We start from the raw sequence: 21,433 nt of genomic DNA, 5'->3' as shown, positions 1-21,433 counted from the left end.
TGTACACCTAAAAACTACTAACCAGGCCAGAAATCTGGGTGTGTTGATGGACTCAGACCTTAACTTTGAGAAACGCCTTAAGAAAATCACAAAGTCAGCCTTCTATCACCTAAAGATCTGATGTCTCAGAAAGTCTTGGAAAAACTAGTCCATGCTTTCATCTTTAGTCGGCTTGATTATTGTAACAGTATTTTTACAGGTTCTACCTAAAAAATCAATTAGTCATCTGCAGCTTAATCAGAACTCTGCTGCTCAAGTCCTCACTAGGACCAAGAAAGTGGACCACATCAGTCCAGAGCTGAGGTCTTTACACTGGCTGTCTGTTCATCAGAGAATAGATTTTAAAGTTCTGCTGTTGGTTTAGAAAGTTCTGAATGGTCTTTAGCAGGTCTTCAGATCTAGTTTCTTATCAGTTTCCAGAGTCAGAACTAGACATGCTGCATTCAGCTTCTATGCTCCACATGTCTGGAACAAACTCCCAGAAAGCCTCAGATCAGCTGAAACATTCAGTTTATTTAAATCCAGGTTAAAGACCCACCTGTTCTCTGCTGCATTTCAATAGTTTTTATTTAGAAGTCCAGATCTGCATGTTTCTTTTAAGCTGGAATCTTTAATCATCATGTTTTAATACTGTCTGTCCCCACACTGGAACTTTATTTCTTGCATTTTATCTATTTTATTTGAGCTTTCTCTTTCTGTTTTCATGTAATTATTTTGATTTCTTTTAATGCACTTTTATTGCTTTCTGCACCCTGCTGTAATCTTTTATATTGAAGTGTCTTATACATAAAACGTGCTATACAAATAAACTTGCATTTAATACCTGGCACTAAGCTGCTAATGGCTTTTCATTGTTTACGATGTGTCAGGCGCATGGGCCATGTGCATTCTTTTGGAGAGTGCAAGTGTACCATGCATGCTTTTCCTTTTTGATATAATGACAGGTATCCAGGACATGAAGTTGCATGTAAACAGGAGATTTGCTCTTCTTGGCAAGTTGCAGAAGCAAGTGCTCTTCCTTGAAAGTCAAAGAGGCCACTGTACCATGAATCTGACAGCAGGTTCCACTGAGATTTGAACTCAGATTGCTGGATTCAAAGTCCAGAGTGCTGACCATTACACCATGGAACCCTACTTGTACTTCTGCTAGCTTTTCTTAAGACCCTCGGGTATTCGTCACAGCTGTTCTTTACATGTCAATAACCAAGAATAGCACCAAAATCTTCTGACATTTACTCCCTCATGTAGATTATCTGCTGGAGATGCTTTCTCTAAAGTAATATTTCTATACACAGCTAAATGCAGCTTGTATGAGGCAGGACCTAACGTACACAGTGACAAATGTTTGATTCAATGACAAATGACAAAGCCCTTTTACATTGAATGCCTGCCTTTTTCGATGGCATTTCGAGTGGGTAGACATTGTTACACCAGCACTACTCAGCCTTGTCGGTCCCACAGCGTACAACAACTGACCCAATTTTGAGGTCTCTGGGCCCTTTGTGGGGCCGCCTGGACTTTACTGTTTGGTAAAATGGTGCATGGTCTGTATTTACCCATCAAATTAGCTATATTAAATGTTAGGTCATTAGAAGGGAAAACATTAATTAACATTAACAACATTAATGGTGAAGAATCTGTGCGAGTCGGTATGCCGCATTTGTTTAGCAGGGTGGCCAACACGCATTGGCTGTGAGACTTGTACATTTATGTGGCTTCTCACGGCAGCATGTGGTAGCGCCTGACAAGCCGGCGCCCTGAGTTAAGGCTCCTCAGCCCTTTGTCACGCCTTTCATCAACCAGGAAATGAAGCTTGCCCCACCACGGTAACTTAAAACAAGAAAAAACATGTCAAAGCACATAACCTTTTATTGTTGATAAGTGTGCACTTCAAATCATCAATGTCATGTAAAATATGAATACAAACACTGTTTAATATTTATCTGCAAATAAATATACAATAAAAAAATGTGACCAACATTACCAGTGTGGGGCTTAAGCAATCACAAATACCATTGATAACTCTCTTAACAAATACCATATCAATACTATCAGTCCGTAGAGAATTTGTTATTACAGTTTCTACAGTTGATTTAACCTCCAACTCATCTACTGGTGAGAGAAAGATTGTGTGAGAAAACCTGGTTCGATGACCAAGGGATTACTGTGCTTGATTGGCCAGCAAATTTTCCTGACCTGAGCCCCCATAGAAAATCTAAGGGTCATTGCCAAGAGAAAGATGAGACACATGAAAACCAGCAATGAAGAAGAATTGAAGGCCGCTGTTGAAGTATCCTGGTCTTCCATTACAACAACAACAGTGCCACAGGCTGATAACATCCATGCCACGCCACATTGAGGCAGTAATTCATGCAAAAGTTGAATTACTGAAATCAATTAAGCTTGCACGATATTCAAATTTTTTGTGTTTCACCTGTAAGACCCCTCACATTCAATGAAGTGAATATTGCATTCGAACGTGTTCTCAACAAGAAGACACAGATCTAGAAATTCGTTTTTTTTTAAGTAAAGTCTTTGACTTTAACAAGAAAAATGTCCCATGTTAGATTTTTACACTAGGTTAACTTCAAACCTTCTTGTCAGCCGATCTGTCAACCCTCAGTGAAACCATGTGACCCATGACCCAAGTAAGCTCTTTTGCCGACTCAAAGCTCTCCTAGCTTCCCTGTTTTTCAGGGGGCGCATTCCAGCAAAGTGGATCCCTCTCCCCTTGCAGGTGACGGAGCCTGTACTGAGTTTCCAGATCTTGTCTCGGACCATCCTATGAGTGAACAGATCAGCATGTGACCTTTTCGTCTGGTCCAGTGTATCACATCCATGGTGTCCAGCTGGCAGTTTTCCATTTTGGGAGCAATCTGGTTGAGAATCTTTATTATGTTGGCTCAGTTGTTTTCCTCAGACTTCTCTCTCTCCTTTTATTTATTCTTTTTTTTTTTAAGGAACCAGTGCATCTTATATCTTTCTAGCTCTCTTAATCTCTCCTTCAGCTCCTAGTTTTCTTTGTCCAGGCTCTTGTTTTTTTTCTCTATACAGGCTTCTTACACTTTGAGTTCCTCTGTATTAAATTAAACTGCTTTGGTTAAGCTAGCTATAAGCTGTCTTGTTTGTTTAGCTCCCTCCTGGAAATCGGCAAACTGATCATTTAAGTCTTTCATGTCCATAATAGCTTTCAAGAATTTGGTGTGCCACTCTTGGAGCCCTCTGGTACAGTTTTTGTTTTCTTACCAATTGGAAGCTTGCTTGGAGTTACTTGAGCTGCTGTTCTCTTACTGACAGTGCTCACCTCCATAACATAGTCGTGGTCACTTTCACTGGCATTGTTTTTGCATTTCCTTTGTTGACGTGGCTTGTTGCACTCATTTTCTTGGAAGGTAAAAATTTAGCAGGTTTTGTTATTCCTTTGCAGGTGGTTTTTAGTATGAACAGCTTTAAAGTTAAATTTGGGACACATTTGCTGCATCCTTGAGAAGGATGACTGTTCAAACCGTCATCATGTTGGATTGTTGGCGTTCTGTGCTGTTTGGGAAATGAATGGCTTGTTATCAGGCCTCTGCAGAACTGAAAAACATGCACATGAGAGACTTCCGCTATTTGTTTTAAGTGTGTTGGATATGGGATTGATTTAATATGGAAAGCCGTTTTATTCAAAATTAAATAAATAGAAAAATTCTTATTCTTATTATTATTCTAGCTTACCGTCTACCGCCGTGTGGCGGTAATGCGCCTCTACGACGGTTGCCGCGCGCCTTACAGAGAAAAGAAGAGCGACGTCATTTCCTACGGACGTTAATCAAGAAAAAACAAAACACGACCAGCCAGAGAGCTTGTGATGAAGTGTGGCCAAAATACTGAACAGTCGCTGAAATTACGATGTTTAGCATTCCGATTAGGCGGTGAAAGAGCTGGTAACACCGAGGAAACTAATGTTGGCTAGCTAACCAGCCTGCTGCCCGCCATGAATTTAAGAGGACTGTTTCAGGATTTCAATCCCAGGTAACGTTAGCTGCGTTAGCTGTAGCTCCAGCTATGTGTTAGCATTGTTTGTCCTTTGCCGGTATGTGAAAATATACAAAACATGTTTGTCTCATATTTGTGACGGTGCACATTCCGATTTCTGATCGGGATACGTAGACTTTAAAAATGTCAGAATAATTTAGTTAATGCTTATTGGTATCTGGCTGCAAAAGGCCCGGTCAACAAGTTAGCAAAACCAACACAAACATACTTACAGCTAACTGTGTGGCACATACTGTTATAAATGGTAAATATTACGATAAAATAAGCCAGTTTCATGTGCTGTTAGGAGCTATATTTAACTATAAGATAATAACTTGATATAACGTGTATTAGCAAAGTTTTAGCACGTAAATAATATAAAGATAACAAAAATAAATAAATAAATAACAGTAAAAGCAGTAGCTACCATGAATAAAGTACCAGTTTAAGTGACACAACTAAGTAGGTAATAAATGTCACACTATAATAGATATTTTGGCTCTCCTGCTGAAGGCTTGAAATATGAAGATGTGTTAAAGGTGCTCCAGAAACAGGTTCAAGCTCAGGCCCAGATAATCAGGTCATTAGAAAGTTTAGGGTAAAAAAAGTTGACAAGAATTCTGTAAACATAGTGATTGTTCTGGAGCAACATAAGCAGGTGTTGATTTTAAGTGTATTGTGGTTATAAAGCCTTACTCTGATGATGATATTGTATTTAGATTCCTAAGCAAGCAAGCATTGTGAAAGTGGTTTGCAGTTTGGGACATTTTAACATCCAAGCTTTTAATGTACTTTTAAGGAACTTCCCCTTATGTTTCGAGGTCTGTACATTTCTTTTTAATATCAGAACAGCTGTTCTGATATGAACACAAATATTTGTCTCTGTTGCCACAGTTTAAAAATGTCTTCCTCTGTTACAGTAAATTCCTGATCTACTCTTGCCTGCTGCTGTTCTCTGTGTTGCTGTCCTTGAGGCTGGATGGGGTCATCCAGTGGAGCTACTGGGCTGTATTTACCCCGATCTGGCTGTGGAAGCTGTTGGTGATCATTGGGGCCTCTGTGGGCACGGGAGTGTGGGCCCACAACCCTCAATACAGGTGGACTCACACACATGTTGACATTAATAGTACAAGGATGAGTTTAAAATGAAAGAGCAGCTGGTGTTCAGCTTCGAGCTGTCAGGCTAATCATTTTGGCAAACTCTGCTTTTTTTAACAACAGAAATATGTTTCAGGGATTTGTCTCTTTCTTTGTACAGAGAAAATTGAGAGGCTTAAGTCTGAAACTGAAAAGAGATGTCTTTTAGCATCAGTGTGCTGACTTTTGTTTTTTTTGATCCTCTCTATAAGGGCTGAAGGAGAGACATGTGTGGAGTTCAAGGCTATGCTGATAGCAGTGGGCCTCCACGTCCTGCTGCTGATGTTCGAGGTGTTGGTGTGTGACCGTGTGGCCAGAGGGACCTACTTCTGGCTTCTCGTCTTCATGCCTCTCTTCTTTGTGTCACCCGTCTCTGTAGCAGCGTGTGTTTGGGGTTTTCGACACGATCGCTCCCTTGAGGTAAGGAACCTGGTGGATGTGAAGGTGCCTTTTAGTCAGGTGGCTCGGCAAGACCCAAAACAACAATTAGAGCTGTGATTCTTTAGCAAAAAGGTTGCTGCATCAAAAGCAGGATAGAAAATTTGTCAGTAGTTTTTTTTTTTTTTTTTTTTACTTATTTTTTATTGAGAATTTTTTTCACATTATTAACAATACAGAAAAATAGAAAAACAGGGCATCAAAATAAAAAATAATTAAAAAGGAAAATAAACAAATGATAACAACCAGACGACACAGATATCATATTTTAAGGTGACTGAATTCAGTCTATTAAAACAGATCATTCAGGTAAATCAGTGAAGGTTCGTTACGTTGTCTTATATAATATCAGGTTACTCATATTAACTGCTGATACAATGCCGTCCTGATCAATATAGCATTCACATTTCTTCCAGTTTTTATTAAATTGTTCCATTTTGAGGTTCAGGGAGAATGTTAATTTCTCCATTTTGTATGTTTCTCTTATTTCTTTCCATTCTTTCTGTAATGGTGGTTCTTTTGTTAATAAAATTTGTCAGTAGTTTTAGCAACAGCCCAGGACTAAAAGCTCGAAGTTGGCCAAGGGGAAACAGTCAAAATTTGTTGACACCATAATTGTGACCATACTCAGGCCGGACAGTCTTCCTGTCAGAAATATCTAAGCAGGTGGTCGAACTGACGGTGACCTGGAAGCTGTGGAAAGTGGGCCCAATGCTACCCTGTTGAGGTTGGGTGCCGAGGATTAGGTGGCAGAATTTAGGGCCCTCAAGTAGGGCTGAACGATTAATCTTTTTTAATCGAAACTGCTACTTAATATTTGACCCTCACATCACATGTGTGTATACACATATTTTGTCTGATTTTCAGGTGAATGAAGCAACATATTGCGTTCTCTGTTTGCTGCTGTGTTCACATGTGTGTGTGGGGCATCAGGGCAGAACTCAGCTAGTTTAATACGGCGATAAATCAGGGCTGTTGTGTAATTAAGATAAATGACATCAGACTGTTTAGTTTTCACTACAAAGACAAAGTATAAACCTGTTGTAGAGGAAATGTAACCTTCAGGCTTCAGTGTTTCGGCCACAGGTTGCATCTTTGCGTCGTTGCGTTAGAATACAGAGCAGTTCGTATTTTGATGTCTTCTCATGTGATAAACCTCCAGGTCATGTAAGAAAATATATTTCTGCATAAACATGAGATTGAAGTCTGTCTTTGAAAGATTAAACCGTAAACCAAATTGCACTAATGGTGTGAAAAATCACAATTAGATTTCTTTTTTCCCTTCTCCATTATGTTCAGATCATTAGGATCATCCCTGGCTGGGTTGCCTTGGAGATGGTGAATGACGTATATTAATCCCACATTACATCACTGATGTGTCTAGGCTGCACAATAACTGAAACCAAGATGAGTCTGAGTTACCATGGAGATCCAGCAGGTCAAAACAGAAGCACCTTCATTACCAGTGGGAGTAATGGCGTTAAAATAAACAGCGTTACTAACAGCTTTACTTTTTTCAGTAACGGGTAATCTAACTACCCTTTCCATCGTTACAGCGCTGTTACTGTTACTGAGGGTAAAACGTATGGAAGCGGTTCTGAACCTTATTTAAATTTAAAATGGATTAACAGAAATGCTTTTTCATTTTCAGAATATAGCTGCATTTTATGACTCATAAATAAAATGAATGTTAAATAACAGAAACTGCATTCTCATTTTCTTCTCCAAGACTGCTCATTTGGTAACTTAATTAAAATGATAATGAAAAGGACATTTAAGATTTAGTTTTCCAAACATGCCCCAGCAAACAGGTACCAAAATTCAATTTGAAATGTCAAATTTGAAAATTAAAATGCATTAGCAGAAAGGCTTTTTTATTTCAAGGTCATTGGTGCATAATTTGACTCATAAATAAAACTCCATGAAGCCACAGCTGCCCTGGAACAAAATCAGTTGTAAACAGCAGGTTTGGACCAAGCGGAAAACTCCGGCCTAACATGTGAAGCCTTAGTGGAAATGCAAAAAATAGCAGTTCACCCCTCATCTGCTAGGGGTCGGCTCCAAAACAGAGTCAATGCCCATAGACTCCCATGTTAAAAAGATCAACTTCACAGCAGAATAAACATGTCCTTTTGATTGACAGCTATCCAATATCCTCGTCAAGAATGGAGAGTGTAGCACAACCATGTTCTCACGTTCTCAGAGCGGCCTCCCTCAGCAGCTCTGGCATAGATTTTGCACAGACAATTTAAGTTCGGTGTTTTTTCATAAATACAAGGACTAAAATATATATTGGGTATTTTCCTTGAAAGTAACCTTCAAACTTCAATGTCTTTTTTATTATTTAAAATGTTTTTGTTGCATGCAGAAATGCCATGTCGTTTTCTCTGCAGTCGCTCATTGATTTAATAATTACAACACAATTTTTTTTATATAGGAAATAAAGGCAAAGGAAAAAACATTATATGCAGTGTTATTTCATTTTAAATGTCAAAAGGGATTTGTGGCTCCCAGTGTTTTCTTTACTGGGGGAAACGGGTCCAAAAGGTTCATTGAGTGGTGAATGTTGCCGACCCCTGAATTAGAAGAAGAAGAAGAGCAGCCACTGACGTCACTGTCCTGCACCGCCTGGGATTGCAAATTCAAATTGAATTTTGCAACATGTTTTGTTAAATTGAAATAAGGTACAGAATCTCTTCCATTAAAAACGTTACTGACAGCTCGTTACTTTTGTAAGATTAGATTCGTGTTTGTTTTGGATGAACAGAAATTTGTCCAGACCATATTGTGCTGCTGCTACAGTGGAGAGGAGGCGGAGTGATATGGCTGAAACTGGAGAATACACTCAGTAGAAGAGTTCTGTGTTGTGCTGTGACCAGGTGAAAGTGGGTTTGCACCATTTGTCGCAGAGTTTTCACTCCCATTTAAACCAGGCGATCAGCAGGGCCATCAGTAAGAGTTGCTTACACAATTTCAAGCTTTATTATTAACTTTTTACTATTTTTAAGACCAATTTCGCCCCGAAAAATGCATGCCTCTTCTGTTTTGGTAAAGCCTCTCTCCACCAGCAAACACTTTCCTCCTCATCGCTTATCTTCACTTCTGCCCGGGTCACCGCCCGGCTGACGGTAAAGGAGCGGACCCAGTCAGCGTCGCAGCCACACACACAAACGACCAGGAGCAACAACGAGTCCAGAGAAAACAGAGGAAGAACCACAGTCATCACTTTTCCCTCACAGAGATAAAACATTAGAACGTTAATGAGAAATGTTCATCATAACAAGAAAAAACATTTTTTCTTTTTGCTTTTCCTCGTCATGGTGGCTGTAAGCAGTTACAATCACGAGAAGCTCCTCTCCTGTGTAGTAGACGGAGACACGGCTTCCAGCAACATAAGATTAGTGTTGATTCTTCTTATGGTTATTTATTCCAGTAGGTTTCCTTTTCAATCATTAGTCAGCTCTAATATTTAGTTCTATTATACAGTAAATAAATTAACATACAAATGGATTTGAAATAAAAAAAATAACAGAGTAGTTACTTTTCTGGGTAATTAATTACTTTGTTACTAACGGCGTTACTTTTTGCAAGAAGTAACGAGTATAAATAATTACTTTGTAAAAGTAATGTGCCCAACACTGTTCCTGATATTTGGAGCACTGACTTTAGAATGAACATAATTGTTGCGTCATTCATCTTTCTTCATTTTACAGACCTCTGGGGAAGAAAATGTTTGGTTTTTGTTTTTTTTTTTTTTTAAGTTTGAGGCTTTGTGATGAGATTCACAAAGGAGGAATCCTTGGATGTAAAACATGTACCACTAGGCCAGAGATGGTTTTCATTTACACTTAAATTTAGACCAAATTCAGATTAACTTTAGACATTTAGACCTGGTTAAAACACTGTTCTTAGTTTATATAATATGCACAAAAATGTTCATTAACTGTTTAGCAGATCAAACAGTGCAGCATCATTAAATGTCTGCATGTGCGTTCTACAAGTACAAACACAGTAATATACAACTTACTGTGACTTATTATGAAGAAAAGCAGCACATTAGATCATGTTTTAGACCAAAATAAAATTTACTGGATTATCGCTGCAGCTGGTTTTGTTTTCCAGTTCACATAAACCCAGTTCTTTATCACTAAGTCACCATTTCTGTGTGACGCTTGGCTAGCTATTTTGATGCATTTAAATGTGTTGAGCTTTCCTACCAACCCCCTCCTCGTGTGTCTCCTCAGCTGGAGGTGTTGTGTTCAGTGAATATCCTGCAGTTCATCTTCATCGCTCTGAGGCTGGACAGGATCATCACTTGGCCTTGGCTGGTGAGACTCACAAAACCACAATTTCTAAATCCCACATTCAACTCAGATCAGCATGGACGCTATTTTCATTCATCCTGCTTGTATAATGTGAGACAGTCAATACAAAAAAAAGTTTTCTGAGATATTAACTATGTAGAATGTAATTGTGATGGTTTCAGCAGAGTAGCGAGTGTGTATTTGTGCACTACTTACGCATTCAGGTGGTTTTTAATACCACTCCACAGTTTCGTTTTGGGGGACAGAAAGAAGAAAGAGAGAGAGTGGAGAGAATAAATAGATTAAAAAAACAAATAAAAACAGAGGCATGGTTACACCAGATAGAAGCTAGCAGCATCAGCTGTTCAACAACCAGACAACCAGCTGCTACACCTGTAAGAAAACAGAAATCATCTCCTACATCCTCATGAAAACAAAACTGACAATCATCAGAAGCATCTATAAAAAGACAAACTGGAAAAAAAATATTAATCACAACAACAGAAACATCAGCAACACAAAGAAAAACATGAACATGGCTGTAGTTGTTGGTGATTAAACACACAGAATAACAGGGATGAATAGTGATCAGTGATTGTGCAAATGCGACTGGACCATCACAAAGATCAGAGCCATCCCAGGAGGCTGCAGGACCCAGAAGAGCAACCACCACCCCAGAGCACGAATTCCAGGCAGCCCGCCACCGGAACAGCAATGCAGCCACCCAGAGGGCGACAGAGGAAGGCCCTAACCAGAGCGGCTATTTGCTCGAATTATCTCATATTCTATTGGCTGACGGAGGTTTGACAGACAGCTCTTTCAGCAACCCAAGAGAGAGGAAAAAATATCCAAGAGCAGAAGTTTAGAGAGCAGAGAAAGTGTCTGAGTGTGAGGGAAAGAGACCAAGTCTGAGCGCAGAGTTTTGAAAGGAAGAACAATATATTCGAAAGCAAGAGGAACTTTCTGAGTGTGAGAGCAGAGTTTTGAGAGAGCAAGATGATATTTGAGCATGAAAACCAGAAATCTTGCTCTCAAAGCAAACAATTACGCTCTTGATTAAAGATAGGAAATTACCCCCATACAGGACTGGTTTTACCTGATGAATCTGTCTGCTCATCCTGGTTTGCTCTTTGTGCAGCCAGTGAAGCCTGGATGCTCTAGTTCTGGATTAGATGAACCCAGCTTAGTTATTTATCCTGGATATCTGAGTCCTACTTTTGTCCTGTTCACCTCTGGTCTGTTTGAAGCTTTTTATTGTGTAAAAGTTTGCTAACCTCTTCCGTTTGTGTCCTGCAGGTGGTGTGTGTCCCACTCTGGATTCTGATGTCCTTCTTGTGCCTTGTCGTCCTCTACTACATCATCTGGTCGGTCCTCTTCCTGCGCTCCATTGACATCATCGCAGAGCAACGGCGGACTCACATCACCATGGCGATCAGCTGGATGACCATAGTTGTACCTCTTCTCACCTTTGAGGTGAGTTGTCTCCGTTAAAACGCTGCCACTGTGTTACAGAACGAATCCATCGTTTTTATAACTCTTCATGTTTCTTCTCAGATTCTTCTGGTGCACAAGCTGGACGGCCACAACAGCCTCAGCTATGTGTGTGTGTTCGTGCCTCTGTGGCTGTCCCTGCTCACACTCATGGCCACAACCTTTGGACAGAAAGGAGGGAACCACTGTGAGTGTTTAAGCCAGTACTGTTACGCTGAGGGCTGCTTTTCCGATTTTTACTGAAGTACAGTTTTGTTTAAGAACAGCAACTTTATACATATAAAATTAAGCTAGATTTATCAGTTTTAATCAGTATTTTTAAGTGTGGATTTAGTCATTTTCTTATTTATAAAGCACATTTTAAGCACAGCTGCAACCGACAGGTCAGCAGCATGATGGTATAAATGGAGCGTTTTAGAGGCGGAGTCTGTCAGACGTAATGATCATCTCAAGATTGTTTTATGGAATTGTGTTTGTATTACTTTTACTTTTAATTTACTTTTAATTCAAACATCTAACCCCCTCATACTAACATCTGGAGATTTTGTTTTTTATTTTATTTTATTTTAAGGCAGGTTTTACAACATATGAACAGAAATGTGGAACACAGTGTTTCTCAATCCTGGTCTTCAGGGACCACTGCCCTGCATGTTTTAGTTCTTTCCATATTAACTGAACTCCTTGTCAAGTTCTTTGCAGCCCTGCTAACAAGCCATTCATTTGAGTCAGGTGTGTTAAAGATGGACACCTCTAAAACATGCAGGGCAGTGGTCCCCGAGGACCAGGATTGAGAAACACTGGTGTAACATAAAGGTTCACCATGGGTGGTGGAACAGGATTCACTGAGTGAATTCATGAGTTTACCTGAAACTTCATATTAACTGGTTTCAGTTTATATGAAAACTATTTTCTAGTAGCTGACCAGTAGTTTTTAGCTGCTTTTTGCTACCAGTGGTCGTTTCTGCACCATTAAGTTCCACTTTGTCCCGATCTTCCAACAGGGTGGTTCGGCATCCGTAAGGACTTCTGCCACTTCTTATTGGAGCTTCTCCCTTTCCTGCGAGAGTACGGCAACGTGTCCTACGACCTCCAGCGCAGCGAGGACCCCGAGGCCGTTGAGGATCTGCCTGTCCCAGAGCCGCCACCAAAGATCGCCCCCATGTTCCACAAGAAGACGGGCGTGGTGATCACGCAGAGCCCTGGGAAATACTTTGTCCCGCCACCTAAACTGTGCATCGACATGCCCGACTAACAGTCGGTCAGAGCTGAAGCAGCTGCTGGACTGATGTGAAACTATTAAAGAAGCAGCAGAGGGCAGCGTGTTTGGATTTTAGCTGCTGACCTGAAGGATTCAGTCCCCCTCATGTAACCAGTGCATCATGCGCTGCAAGGGCAACACTTCAGTGTGGTGGTGGATTCAGACTCCTGCCGTTGGTTTCTGTCTATTTTAAGACTCTTCCTAAATTTGTCGGGAACGAAACAATTGACAGATTCATTTTCACCAGTGGGTGAAGTTACACTGTGTTCCTTACTCCCAGTTGTATCCTGAGGGGAAAGTTGACTACAGAAATGTCTCAAATTGTCTTCGATCTTCACGTGGGGACGTTGGAGCCGTTCAGCAGAGCTGGATCAAAGCTGCCTCGGTTTGTGATGGGGACCATTGGAGAGACTCTGGTGGATCATGGGATCAGTGTACCCCTGTTTGTGTCCTCTCTGTTGACCTTTTGACCATATAGGTTGTGAAACTTGGAGGGCAAGAAAAGATTTTTTTTTTTTTTTTATTTAACCCCTTCCAGGTTTGTACCGACATGCATGTCATAGCATTAATCCAACTAGTCCGTGGTCTCAGAGGAGGTCTCCTCCAGATGTTGAGATGGGGCCAAAAAGTGTAAAAATCCATTACTTAGTTGAGTCAGAATCAGTTTGGGTTTGAGAGGTGACCTTTCTAAATACAAAACACAAAAAACAGATAAAGTAAGCTGACAATCAGCCAGTGGGCACATCTGGAAGGTCTATGAACATCTGCCACATCCCATGTTCATCCTCAGAGCCCATTGATGTCTTTCTGTTGGGCTTATCACAGAATTCAGAGGTCTGATCACAATGTAATATATCGATTCAGTGGATAACAATTCAGCGTTCAAAGATATCAACGTGATTTTGATTTGATTCGGGAGCTGGCGATCGATGCGGTAAAATCACATGATGATTTAACTGTCACTAAAATCTGAAAATATTCATTTCTGAGCTCATCTGGATATTTAAATAAAAAGCATCCTGTTTTTTTTTAACCAAAATAAACTATAGTTGAATATTTTTAATTTGGATCCATGTGCATCTGCTGCCGTTGTGGTGAGCCAGATGTCCACGTCTGCAGCCGCATGTTGTCTTTGCGGTGCGTTTAGGTGTTTGTCCAGATGCTGGAGAAGAGATGTCCTGCTGGGTCTCTTTGCATCTTTGAAAGCAAATTCTAAAAATATTCACTTGATTAGACCAAATTAATCAACTCAAGCCTCACAAACATCTCATAGATGTAAACTTATTCTGGCTCACATAAAGGATATATAGAGTTTGTCCACATCAACACTGGATCTGACCTCTGCTGGAACACCAGGTTTGATTAATTGATTACAATGATTTATTTCTAATGTTCTTGTGACCATTGTTCTGAAATAAACCAGATACTTTTTTTTTTAAAAGAGAACAATGGAAATGGCACTTTGTTAATCTGTTCCAAGAGAAGCACTGTTAAACCTCAGTTTATTTTATTTTTGTTAAATTCCTTGTTTTGTTTTTTTTTCTTATGTAAATACGACAGTGGCTCTAGATTGGGACCAGAGGGTTGAAAGGTTGACGTTTCAGTCCTCCACTCCCATTTTAATCCAGCCTGAAGTAGCATCTGTGCAGATGGTTAAGTCACCTTTCATATTAAATCAGTAGTACAAACTTTCTGTCTTCACGTGATCTGATTACAAAGATTTTGCTGGTAGAAATGTGTTTTCAGTGACACAGAAATGCCACATATCAGCTTCTTAAAGTCAATGGCTACATGTCCAGTGTGTCCAAAGTGTCCAAAATCCTGTATGTTTTTTTTGTTGTTGTTTTTCCTTCCACTCATTATTTTCTAGTAGTAACTTACACTCTCAATAGTCACTTAACATATTTGCCATGGTAAATAAATGCAGAAAATAGCCCATCATACTATTACATCATACATATACATACATATATATTATAATTCACTGTTATTTCATGAGCTGGAAGTAAAGAGCAAGCTGCACAAAGTGATGGTCTTCCAAAGTATCTTTGATCCGTTTGATTCTCTGTGAATAAAAGTGAAATATCAGCACTGAAGTCAGCAGGTTCAACTGGACTGAGATCAAACTTTATTGTCACAGCAACAGATGGAGATTACACCGTGTTTTTAGCAGGTGGAGGCGATGCTGTGAGCGGAGCTCTGCTTTTTTTACTGGGGGAAAACAGTTAAGTGTTTTACTTCAAGTACAGACAGATTCAGTTACATCTTAACATGTTTTCAGTTTAATCTTGATGTATTTTTCCTACTCTTCTTGGACAGTAGTTTATTTATTCAAAAATGACATGAATATCATAAATATCATAAAAAAATTGGACTACTGCCTGTTTGTGTAAACTGGTAATATGTGATAGATGGAAACAAGCTGAAAGGAATATGTTGCAGGAAATTTTCTAACAGCAGAAACAGGATACAAGATGCCTGAAAATCAAGAAGAAAAAAAACACTAAATTTATCAAATATTTAGGACAGATTAACAAAGAAACTGTCCATACAATATTGCATAGTTGTATCTCACAGAGGACAGCACCATGGACACCATGTTACATCAGCAGCAGCGGTTGATGAAGACCATGATGGATGAAGGATCTGTGGGAACATGCACTCCTCACTGTGGAGGCAGCAGTTTGCTACTGAAGGAGCTGCTTACAGCAGAGTGTTGTTCTCTGAGGTGTCTGCCACAGAAATGAAATAAGAAATGAGATAGTTTATGATTTCATGATTCAGTTTTAATTATTACTGTTCAGTTATGAAAAAAAAATTAAACATATCAGTTCTGTTTGCTCCAAGAGGAAACCAATAAATATTCACTTCAGGATTAAATAAATGACTCTTTGATGACATCTAGAGGCTGCTGTAGAAAACTGCAACATTTACTGACTTGTATCGCTCATGAATGACACTTGAAGCTGTTTTGACTCAGATATTTATTACAAAGCATTATTACAGTTTTGCATCCTATTCCAGATTTTACAGGTTTGTTTTTATTCTGAGATGAAATCAAAATGCAAAACCTCAGGGTTTTAGATTGTGTTTGTGTGACATTTGTTGGCTGTGAGGTTCTTCATGAACTCCCCTGGTGCAATACTAGACATTCGATTACATTAATGTTAATCAAGGATGGTGATAATGCTGCAATATTCTTTTCAGAAGTGCTATATTGGTCTGTACACTTACTGGCCACTTTATCAGGTACCGGTTTGGACCGCCCCCTTTTACCTTCAGAACTGCCTCAATTCTTGGTGTGATTCAACAAGGTGTCGGAAACATTCCTCAGAGGTTTTGTTCCATATTGACATGAGAGCATCTCACAGTTTCTGCACATCCATGATGAGAATCTCCCGTTCCACCACATCCCAAAGCTGCTCTACTGGACTGAGATCTGGTGGCTGTGGAGGCCGTTGGAGTCCAGTGAACTCATTGTCATGTTCCAGAAAGCAGGTGGAGATGATCTGAGCTTTGTGACATGGTGCATTATCCTGCTGGAAGTAGCATCAGAAGATGCTACACTGTGGATATAAATGGGTTGGACATGGTCAGCAACAATACTCAGGCAGACTGTGGTGGTTAAACTAGGCCACGTTGGTACTGTCCCCCACACCATTACACCACCAGCAGCCTGATCTACCCTGACTGGCTACCTGTCCAGTCTGTACCCTGCCTTTCCACAAGTAGCTGCTGGGATAGACTCCAGCACCCAGTCCTGCTTTGGGATAAGCAGGTGTAGGTACCATACCATGCCATACCATACCATACTGCAGAACCATTTATTCCCACAAAATATTGTAAACAAGATAAAATGTTGTGGTGTGGACCCAAGTTTTCATGATGTTTCCACCTAATTCTGAACGTGCCATCTTAATGTAGAATCTGAAATGGAGACTCATCAGACCAACATTTTTCCATCTATTGTAGCCTCAGTTTCCTGTTCTTAGCTGGCAGGAGGCACCCAGTGTGGCTGCTGTAGCCCATCTGCTTCAAGGTTGGTTGGAACCAGTGCTTATTGGACTTCCTGTTGTCTTACTATCATCTCCAACCAGTCTGCCCATTCCCATCTGACATCAACAAGACATTTTGGTCCAGATAAATGCTACTCCTTGGATATTTTCTCTATTCGAACCATTCTCTGGTTGTGTGTGAAAATTCAGTAGATAAGCAGTTTTTTTTTTTTGTTTTTTTTTTTAACCTGTCCTGTCCAGCATCATAGCAAGCAAAATGATAATCTGGTTGCTTTATTGTGCTGAACAAATTTGCTCTGCCAAAGGGAGGCTTATGGGTATAAGGCTCCTCTTGATAATCTGATTCATTTATTTATTTATTTACTTTGAATCATGGAATCTATATAAACTTGCTGGACCTGACAGGAGGAGACAGAAAAAGCAGGAAGATAGCAAAAGGGAAAGAAGAGAGAGGAGACAAAAACACCACAGACAAAAGGCAACGACCCTTCGATCCACACCATCACTAGACAACAAACTGTTAGACCTGTACATGAACACACCAGAAAATTTCCAACTTTTCCAAAAAAAAAACCAAAAAACAAAAAAAACAGCTGCTAGTTATTAAGAGTTCTTAAATAATAACCAAATCAAAAAGACATATCACAAAAGTAGCACAACAACTACCAGATACTAACTCACAGGAAAAAAAAAAAAAAGATCTCTTACACTGAAAAAAGAAAATTGTTGAACCAACTTAAATGAATTACTTCAATTGGTAACAAATAATTGAATTGAGTTAATCCAACTTAATTTGAACTAAGTTATATTAACTTTAATGATTTAAGTAAGCTATACTTTATTTATTAACGTTTATTCAAATGGAAATTCTGCATTGCTTCAACTCATATATAAAGAAAGTCAACTTAAATTATCTAGTTGGTTCAACTTAAGTATTTGCCTCATTCAAAATTAAATTCTAAACATGTACAACCTAAAATCATGGCTTCAAATAATATAATTTTTCTTGTAATTGCAAAGCATAAAGACAGTTTATAAATTATATTAAATACACTGTCAGGATGATTAGAAATTTAATTTGACTGAAATTAAGAATCACAGACACAAAACTACCTTTTGTTACTTTTTATTATCTTTGCAGTTGGCAGTAACTTCTGTACCAAAAGAGTAAACAATCATCCCAACATTGTGTAACAAACAGCATTTTCATTTCAGTCTTCCATAATACTGGGCTGAATATATTTTTCAACCTCACGGTTGACAGGACGTTTTTAGATGTCTTTACATCTTTTTTTTTAACAAAACTTTGCTACCGCAAATTATTAATTGACAAAAAAAAAAAAAAAAAAAAATCAGACCAACAGTAAGATCTGAACTGCTTTTGTGGCATTTACCACTGAAAATAAGGCTAATCACAGCTCCAAAACTGACTGTATAAATTTGTCAGCACAGTGATTACATACCGGTGTAACATACCTGTGTATGTTCATTATCCAAGGAACAGCCAAATAACTTGTCAACAACCAATGAAATAAGAAATTAAATGTCTTATTAACGAATTCAATCCAACATTTAACAAGTGCAACCCATTATTACTTTGGGTATAATGGGTATTTGGTATTATGGCCTTCAACACACAAGGCACACAAAGGTATTGTTCCATTCAACGTTCACAACTTTTAAGTTACACATAAATTTTTGAGAACCACTAACTGCTCTTGTTGAAGAGTAAAGTGCTGTAACTTTTTGTTTCAAAAACCTGAAAAGCAATATCTTGCACACTGATTAACATAGGGTGAAACACATTTATCCACCTGGTAAAAGCAAAGGGCAATATCCAATCGATCTTAGAAGATCTCAAAAGTCTTTAGACCAGGGGACCATTATAGTTATTACTGGGAATTGTGAAGTCTACCATACAAGTTTTGAACTTTGTGGGACATCTTGTGTGGCTCAAGCTGCATGAACACTTTCTGGAACATTTCAAATGTGAAACGTAGAGGCTTTGGATAAGCTAGGTTGAGTATGTAGACCAAACCCAGAAGAAGGGCACAAGCTGAGGCGACTGAAGTCAGGTCATGCAACACCTCCACTCCCTCGATGACAACACCAATGTCTGCTGGAGGCTCTTGCAGTCCTTCTCCCTCCTTCCGAATAACAAATACTGCCATGGTCAGTCGTTCCAGATCCCACTGGACATCATCGGCATCTGTATCCTAAACAAACAAAACGTCACGTTACTACACAATTACTTGAAATAAATGCCTTGTGTGTAGACTGAGACAGAAATACAAATCACAAATCACTTGGACCTCCAGGTACATCCTCATATTTGATATTAATACAGAATAAGACTACTTATTTTCTCTAAGAGAGCAATCTTTTATCCCTATCCTCCATACTCATACTAGTTTCTCAGATAATTTTGTCCTATTAGCCCATCAGAATGGCTGTTAAATGATGAAAAAAAAATTACATAAAAAATATCAAATCTGTTGTTTATTTGAAAAAATGAGATGATGTGAGTTGAAACTTACAATATACTCCCTAATAAGGTCATCTGCATCTTCTCCCAGGAAGATAATGAGAGCTTTCAGGACACACTCCCTCTGAAGATGGATGTCATCAGCCTGGAAGAACATTATCATCATTACTATTTTTCCAATCTCCTAATACATATATCCTTAGCTATAACCAACACTGTTCACAGTAAGAGGCCACATCACATTCAGGCGCCACCGTGACTTCTTAACAAAGGTGGATGCCATTCTATCCAGTCAATGTTTCCATAGGGAATTTAAGACTTAAAAACAGTTATAACCACCAGTCCTGCATAGTACGCAAACAGTATCCTCACTTCCAGCATAGAGACAGAGAGCTATTGAGCAGGCTAGCAGTTGTTGCTAACATGTATTCATGGCAGAGACGATGAAGAAACACAGAAAACTCTTGTTGGATGAAGCGAAGAAGGGGAAAAGAGTTTCAGAGCGAGTGAGGGAGGACTAGACATGAGTCAGCATTGATCAAGACTTTACAGAATGAGAGCAGAAAGAAGAAGAAGCTGCAGGCTGGATGCAGACCTCACATTGCTGTTTTCAATGAGTAACACAGACAAGATGATATTTTAGGATATTTATGTGATATGTTATCTCAGCTTTGAAGTTTGATCAGTGAACTCAGACAAGGCCGAAGCTGATTCCTGTAATATTATCCCTAACAATAAAAAGTCAATAATTCCTGCAGCTCCAAACTGTTCTTTAACTCCAATCTGATCTTTTCATTTGACAAGCTAAACCATCATTCTGCCCAATGAATTAATCAGCCTTACTTTAGAAAAATACAGCCTAAAACTGCTCCTAATTTCTTATGATCACATTTCTGTATTCCAATAAAATAACAGAAAGCAGTAATTATTTGTTTTGCTTCGTTCTTTTCCTGTACAGTTACTGTAATGTATGATAACACAGACCCATGGCTTTGTATTCACCGGAACATGTTTTTTGTTTTGTTGTAACATTTTTTCTGAGACTGCAGGGGGGGCTAAAAATGCTAAAAGTTACCCTTTAAACTCTCAGAATATTGAGAAGGCAGAACCTGTAACTAGATGCAGTGGACACTGGGAAAAAAAATCAGAGCACAGCCGAGCAACTCTTGAGATGCAGGGAGTCAGGGATAAATCATTTAATCATTAGCAAAAATGAATCATAGACTATCATTCCTAAGAAGTTTTTTAAATTACTTAAACCATTTTTACTTACTAAAAATTCAATTTTGACATTATCTCAATGAGGGGTCTGCATTGGTGAAATATATACCTGGTTTAAAGTTTGCATGATGTTTGCAGTTTTTTCACGTGTTGCTCCTCCTTTTGCCTGGATAACGTGAATCAGCTGATCAGAGTACTTGTCGAGCTGGGCAAAAAACGTCTGCTCAAGGGGTAGAGCCACAAGCCTCTGGAACTCTGCATTTATCTGAAACATAAAAAAAAACTATCCTGTATTAAAATAAACAACAGGTTTCACAACTGGTGCACACACTCACTTTTAACAGTATCCTCCACAAAAAATCAATCTCATATGTCAGAACTAAAAATTATACATCTTAAGACTTTATCTCACCCACAACAAAAAATTATCAGTAACTTCATCAATATTCCTACCTCTTTCTCTCTGAAAAGTGCAGGCCATCTTTCCATAAAATCCTTAACCCTTGGTTCTTGGTTCACCACTTCCTGTCGTCTGTAGGCAAATGTGCGCGCCATTTTGTCTGCAGTGACACCTTCATTGTTCCTCTTTTGGATCTCTTTTAGAAGTTCAAGTCTGACTTTTTCAAGACTTTCTTGAGTCTCTCCAACAGGGAAGGATGGATAAAAGTTAGCCTCCGCTCGTTTTGGCTTTTTAACTTTTTTGGCAGGGAAAACATCTGTAGCTGCTTTAGATGTCAGAGAATTCACGGACAACTCTGGACAGCCCTGCACTTTGAGCTGAGTTCTATAGTTTCCCATTTTGTACTTCAGTCGTTGTTTCCAACCATAGCAGCCATTGAAGGAGCCAGGTTCTTTCAAACAAGGGTGTTTTTTTATCAAGGCCTCTGCAACTGCACAAAAATGTGCATCTTCTGGGTAGGCTTTGTATTTATAAATTTCTTCTGCTACTCTAGTCAAGATATCAGATTTCATTCGGGTGGTGACAGCCAACATTTTGTGGCTCACCTGATACTCAGCGTTTGCCTTTTCAAGCTGGAGCTCAGTGTCGTATGAAAATCTTGGAACT

The 21,433-nt window shown here is 39.2% G+C and overlaps 2 protein-coding genes and 1 non-coding gene across 3 annotated transcripts; 1 reads left to right on the top strand and 2 right to left on the bottom strand.

The window, feature by feature from the left end:
* Positions 1 to 1,059: 1,059 nt before the first annotated feature.
* Positions 1,060 to 1,131, bottom strand: trnaq-uug. Its single transcript has one exon. It is a non-coding gene; the product is annotated as a tRNA-Gln (tRNA).
* A 2,662-nt stretch (positions 1,132 to 3,793) lies between these two features.
* tmem185 (transmembrane protein 185) lies at positions 3,794 to 15,004 on the top strand. Its single transcript, XM_041984863.1, has 7 exons — positions 3,794 to 4,014; positions 4,938 to 5,114; positions 5,367 to 5,574; positions 9,837 to 9,920; positions 11,193 to 11,369; positions 11,451 to 11,574; positions 12,389 to 15,004. The coding sequence occupies exons 1-7, from the start codon at positions 3,977 to 3,979 to the stop codon at positions 12,637 to 12,639; spliced, it is 1,059 nt and encodes a 352-aa protein (XP_041840797.1). The 5' UTR covers positions 3,794 to 3,976; the 3' UTR covers positions 12,640 to 15,004.
* A 3,549-nt stretch (positions 15,005 to 18,553) lies between these two features.
* LOC121639564 lies at positions 18,554 to 21,105 on the bottom strand. Its single transcript, XM_041984886.1, has 4 exons — positions 20,821 to 21,105; positions 20,477 to 20,632; positions 19,199 to 19,291; positions 18,554 to 18,877 (listed from the first exon to the last, which is right to left on the bottom strand). Exons 1-4 carry the CDS (start codon positions 20,920 to 20,922, stop codon positions 18,554 to 18,556), a joined length of 675 nt encoding a protein of 224 aa, XP_041840820.1. The 5' UTR covers positions 20,923 to 21,105.
* Positions 21,106 to 21,433: the final 328 nt, after the last annotated feature.

This window comes from Melanotaenia boesemani, chromosome 5 (genome assembly GCF_017639745.1).
Source record: "Melanotaenia boesemani isolate fMelBoe1 chromosome 5, fMelBoe1.pri, whole genome shotgun sequence".
Classification (NCBI taxonomy): domain Eukaryota; kingdom Metazoa; phylum Chordata; class Actinopteri; order Atheriniformes; family Melanotaeniidae; genus Melanotaenia; species Melanotaenia boesemani.
The sequence above is the reverse complement of the archived record's forward strand: the minus strand, read 5'-3'. Positions and strand labels throughout refer to the sequence as shown.

Coding starts and splice junctions, on each gene's coding strand:
- tmem185 (XM_041984863.1), top strand. CDS start 3,977: ATGAATTTAAGAGGACTGTTTCAGGATTTCAATCCCAG. Junction 5,575..9,836: donor GACACGATCGCTCCCTTGAG/GTAAGGAACCTG, acceptor GTGTCTCCTCAG/CTGGAGGTGTTGTGTTCAGT. Junction 11,575..12,388: donor ACAGAAAGGAGGGAACCACT/GTGAGTGTTTAA, acceptor ATCTTCCAACAG/GGTGGTTCGGCATCCGTAAG.
- LOC121639564 (XM_041984886.1), bottom strand. CDS start 20,922: ATGGCGCGCACATTTGCCTACAGACGACAGGAAGTGGTGAACCAAGAA. Junction 20,633..20,820: donor CACTTTTCAGAGAGAAAGAG/GTAGGAATATTG, acceptor TTTATGTTTCAG/ATAAATGCAGAGTTCCAGAG. Junction 19,292..20,476: donor TCATGCAAACTTTAAACCAG/GTATATATTTCA, acceptor ATGTTCTTCCAG/GCTGATGACATCCATCTTCA.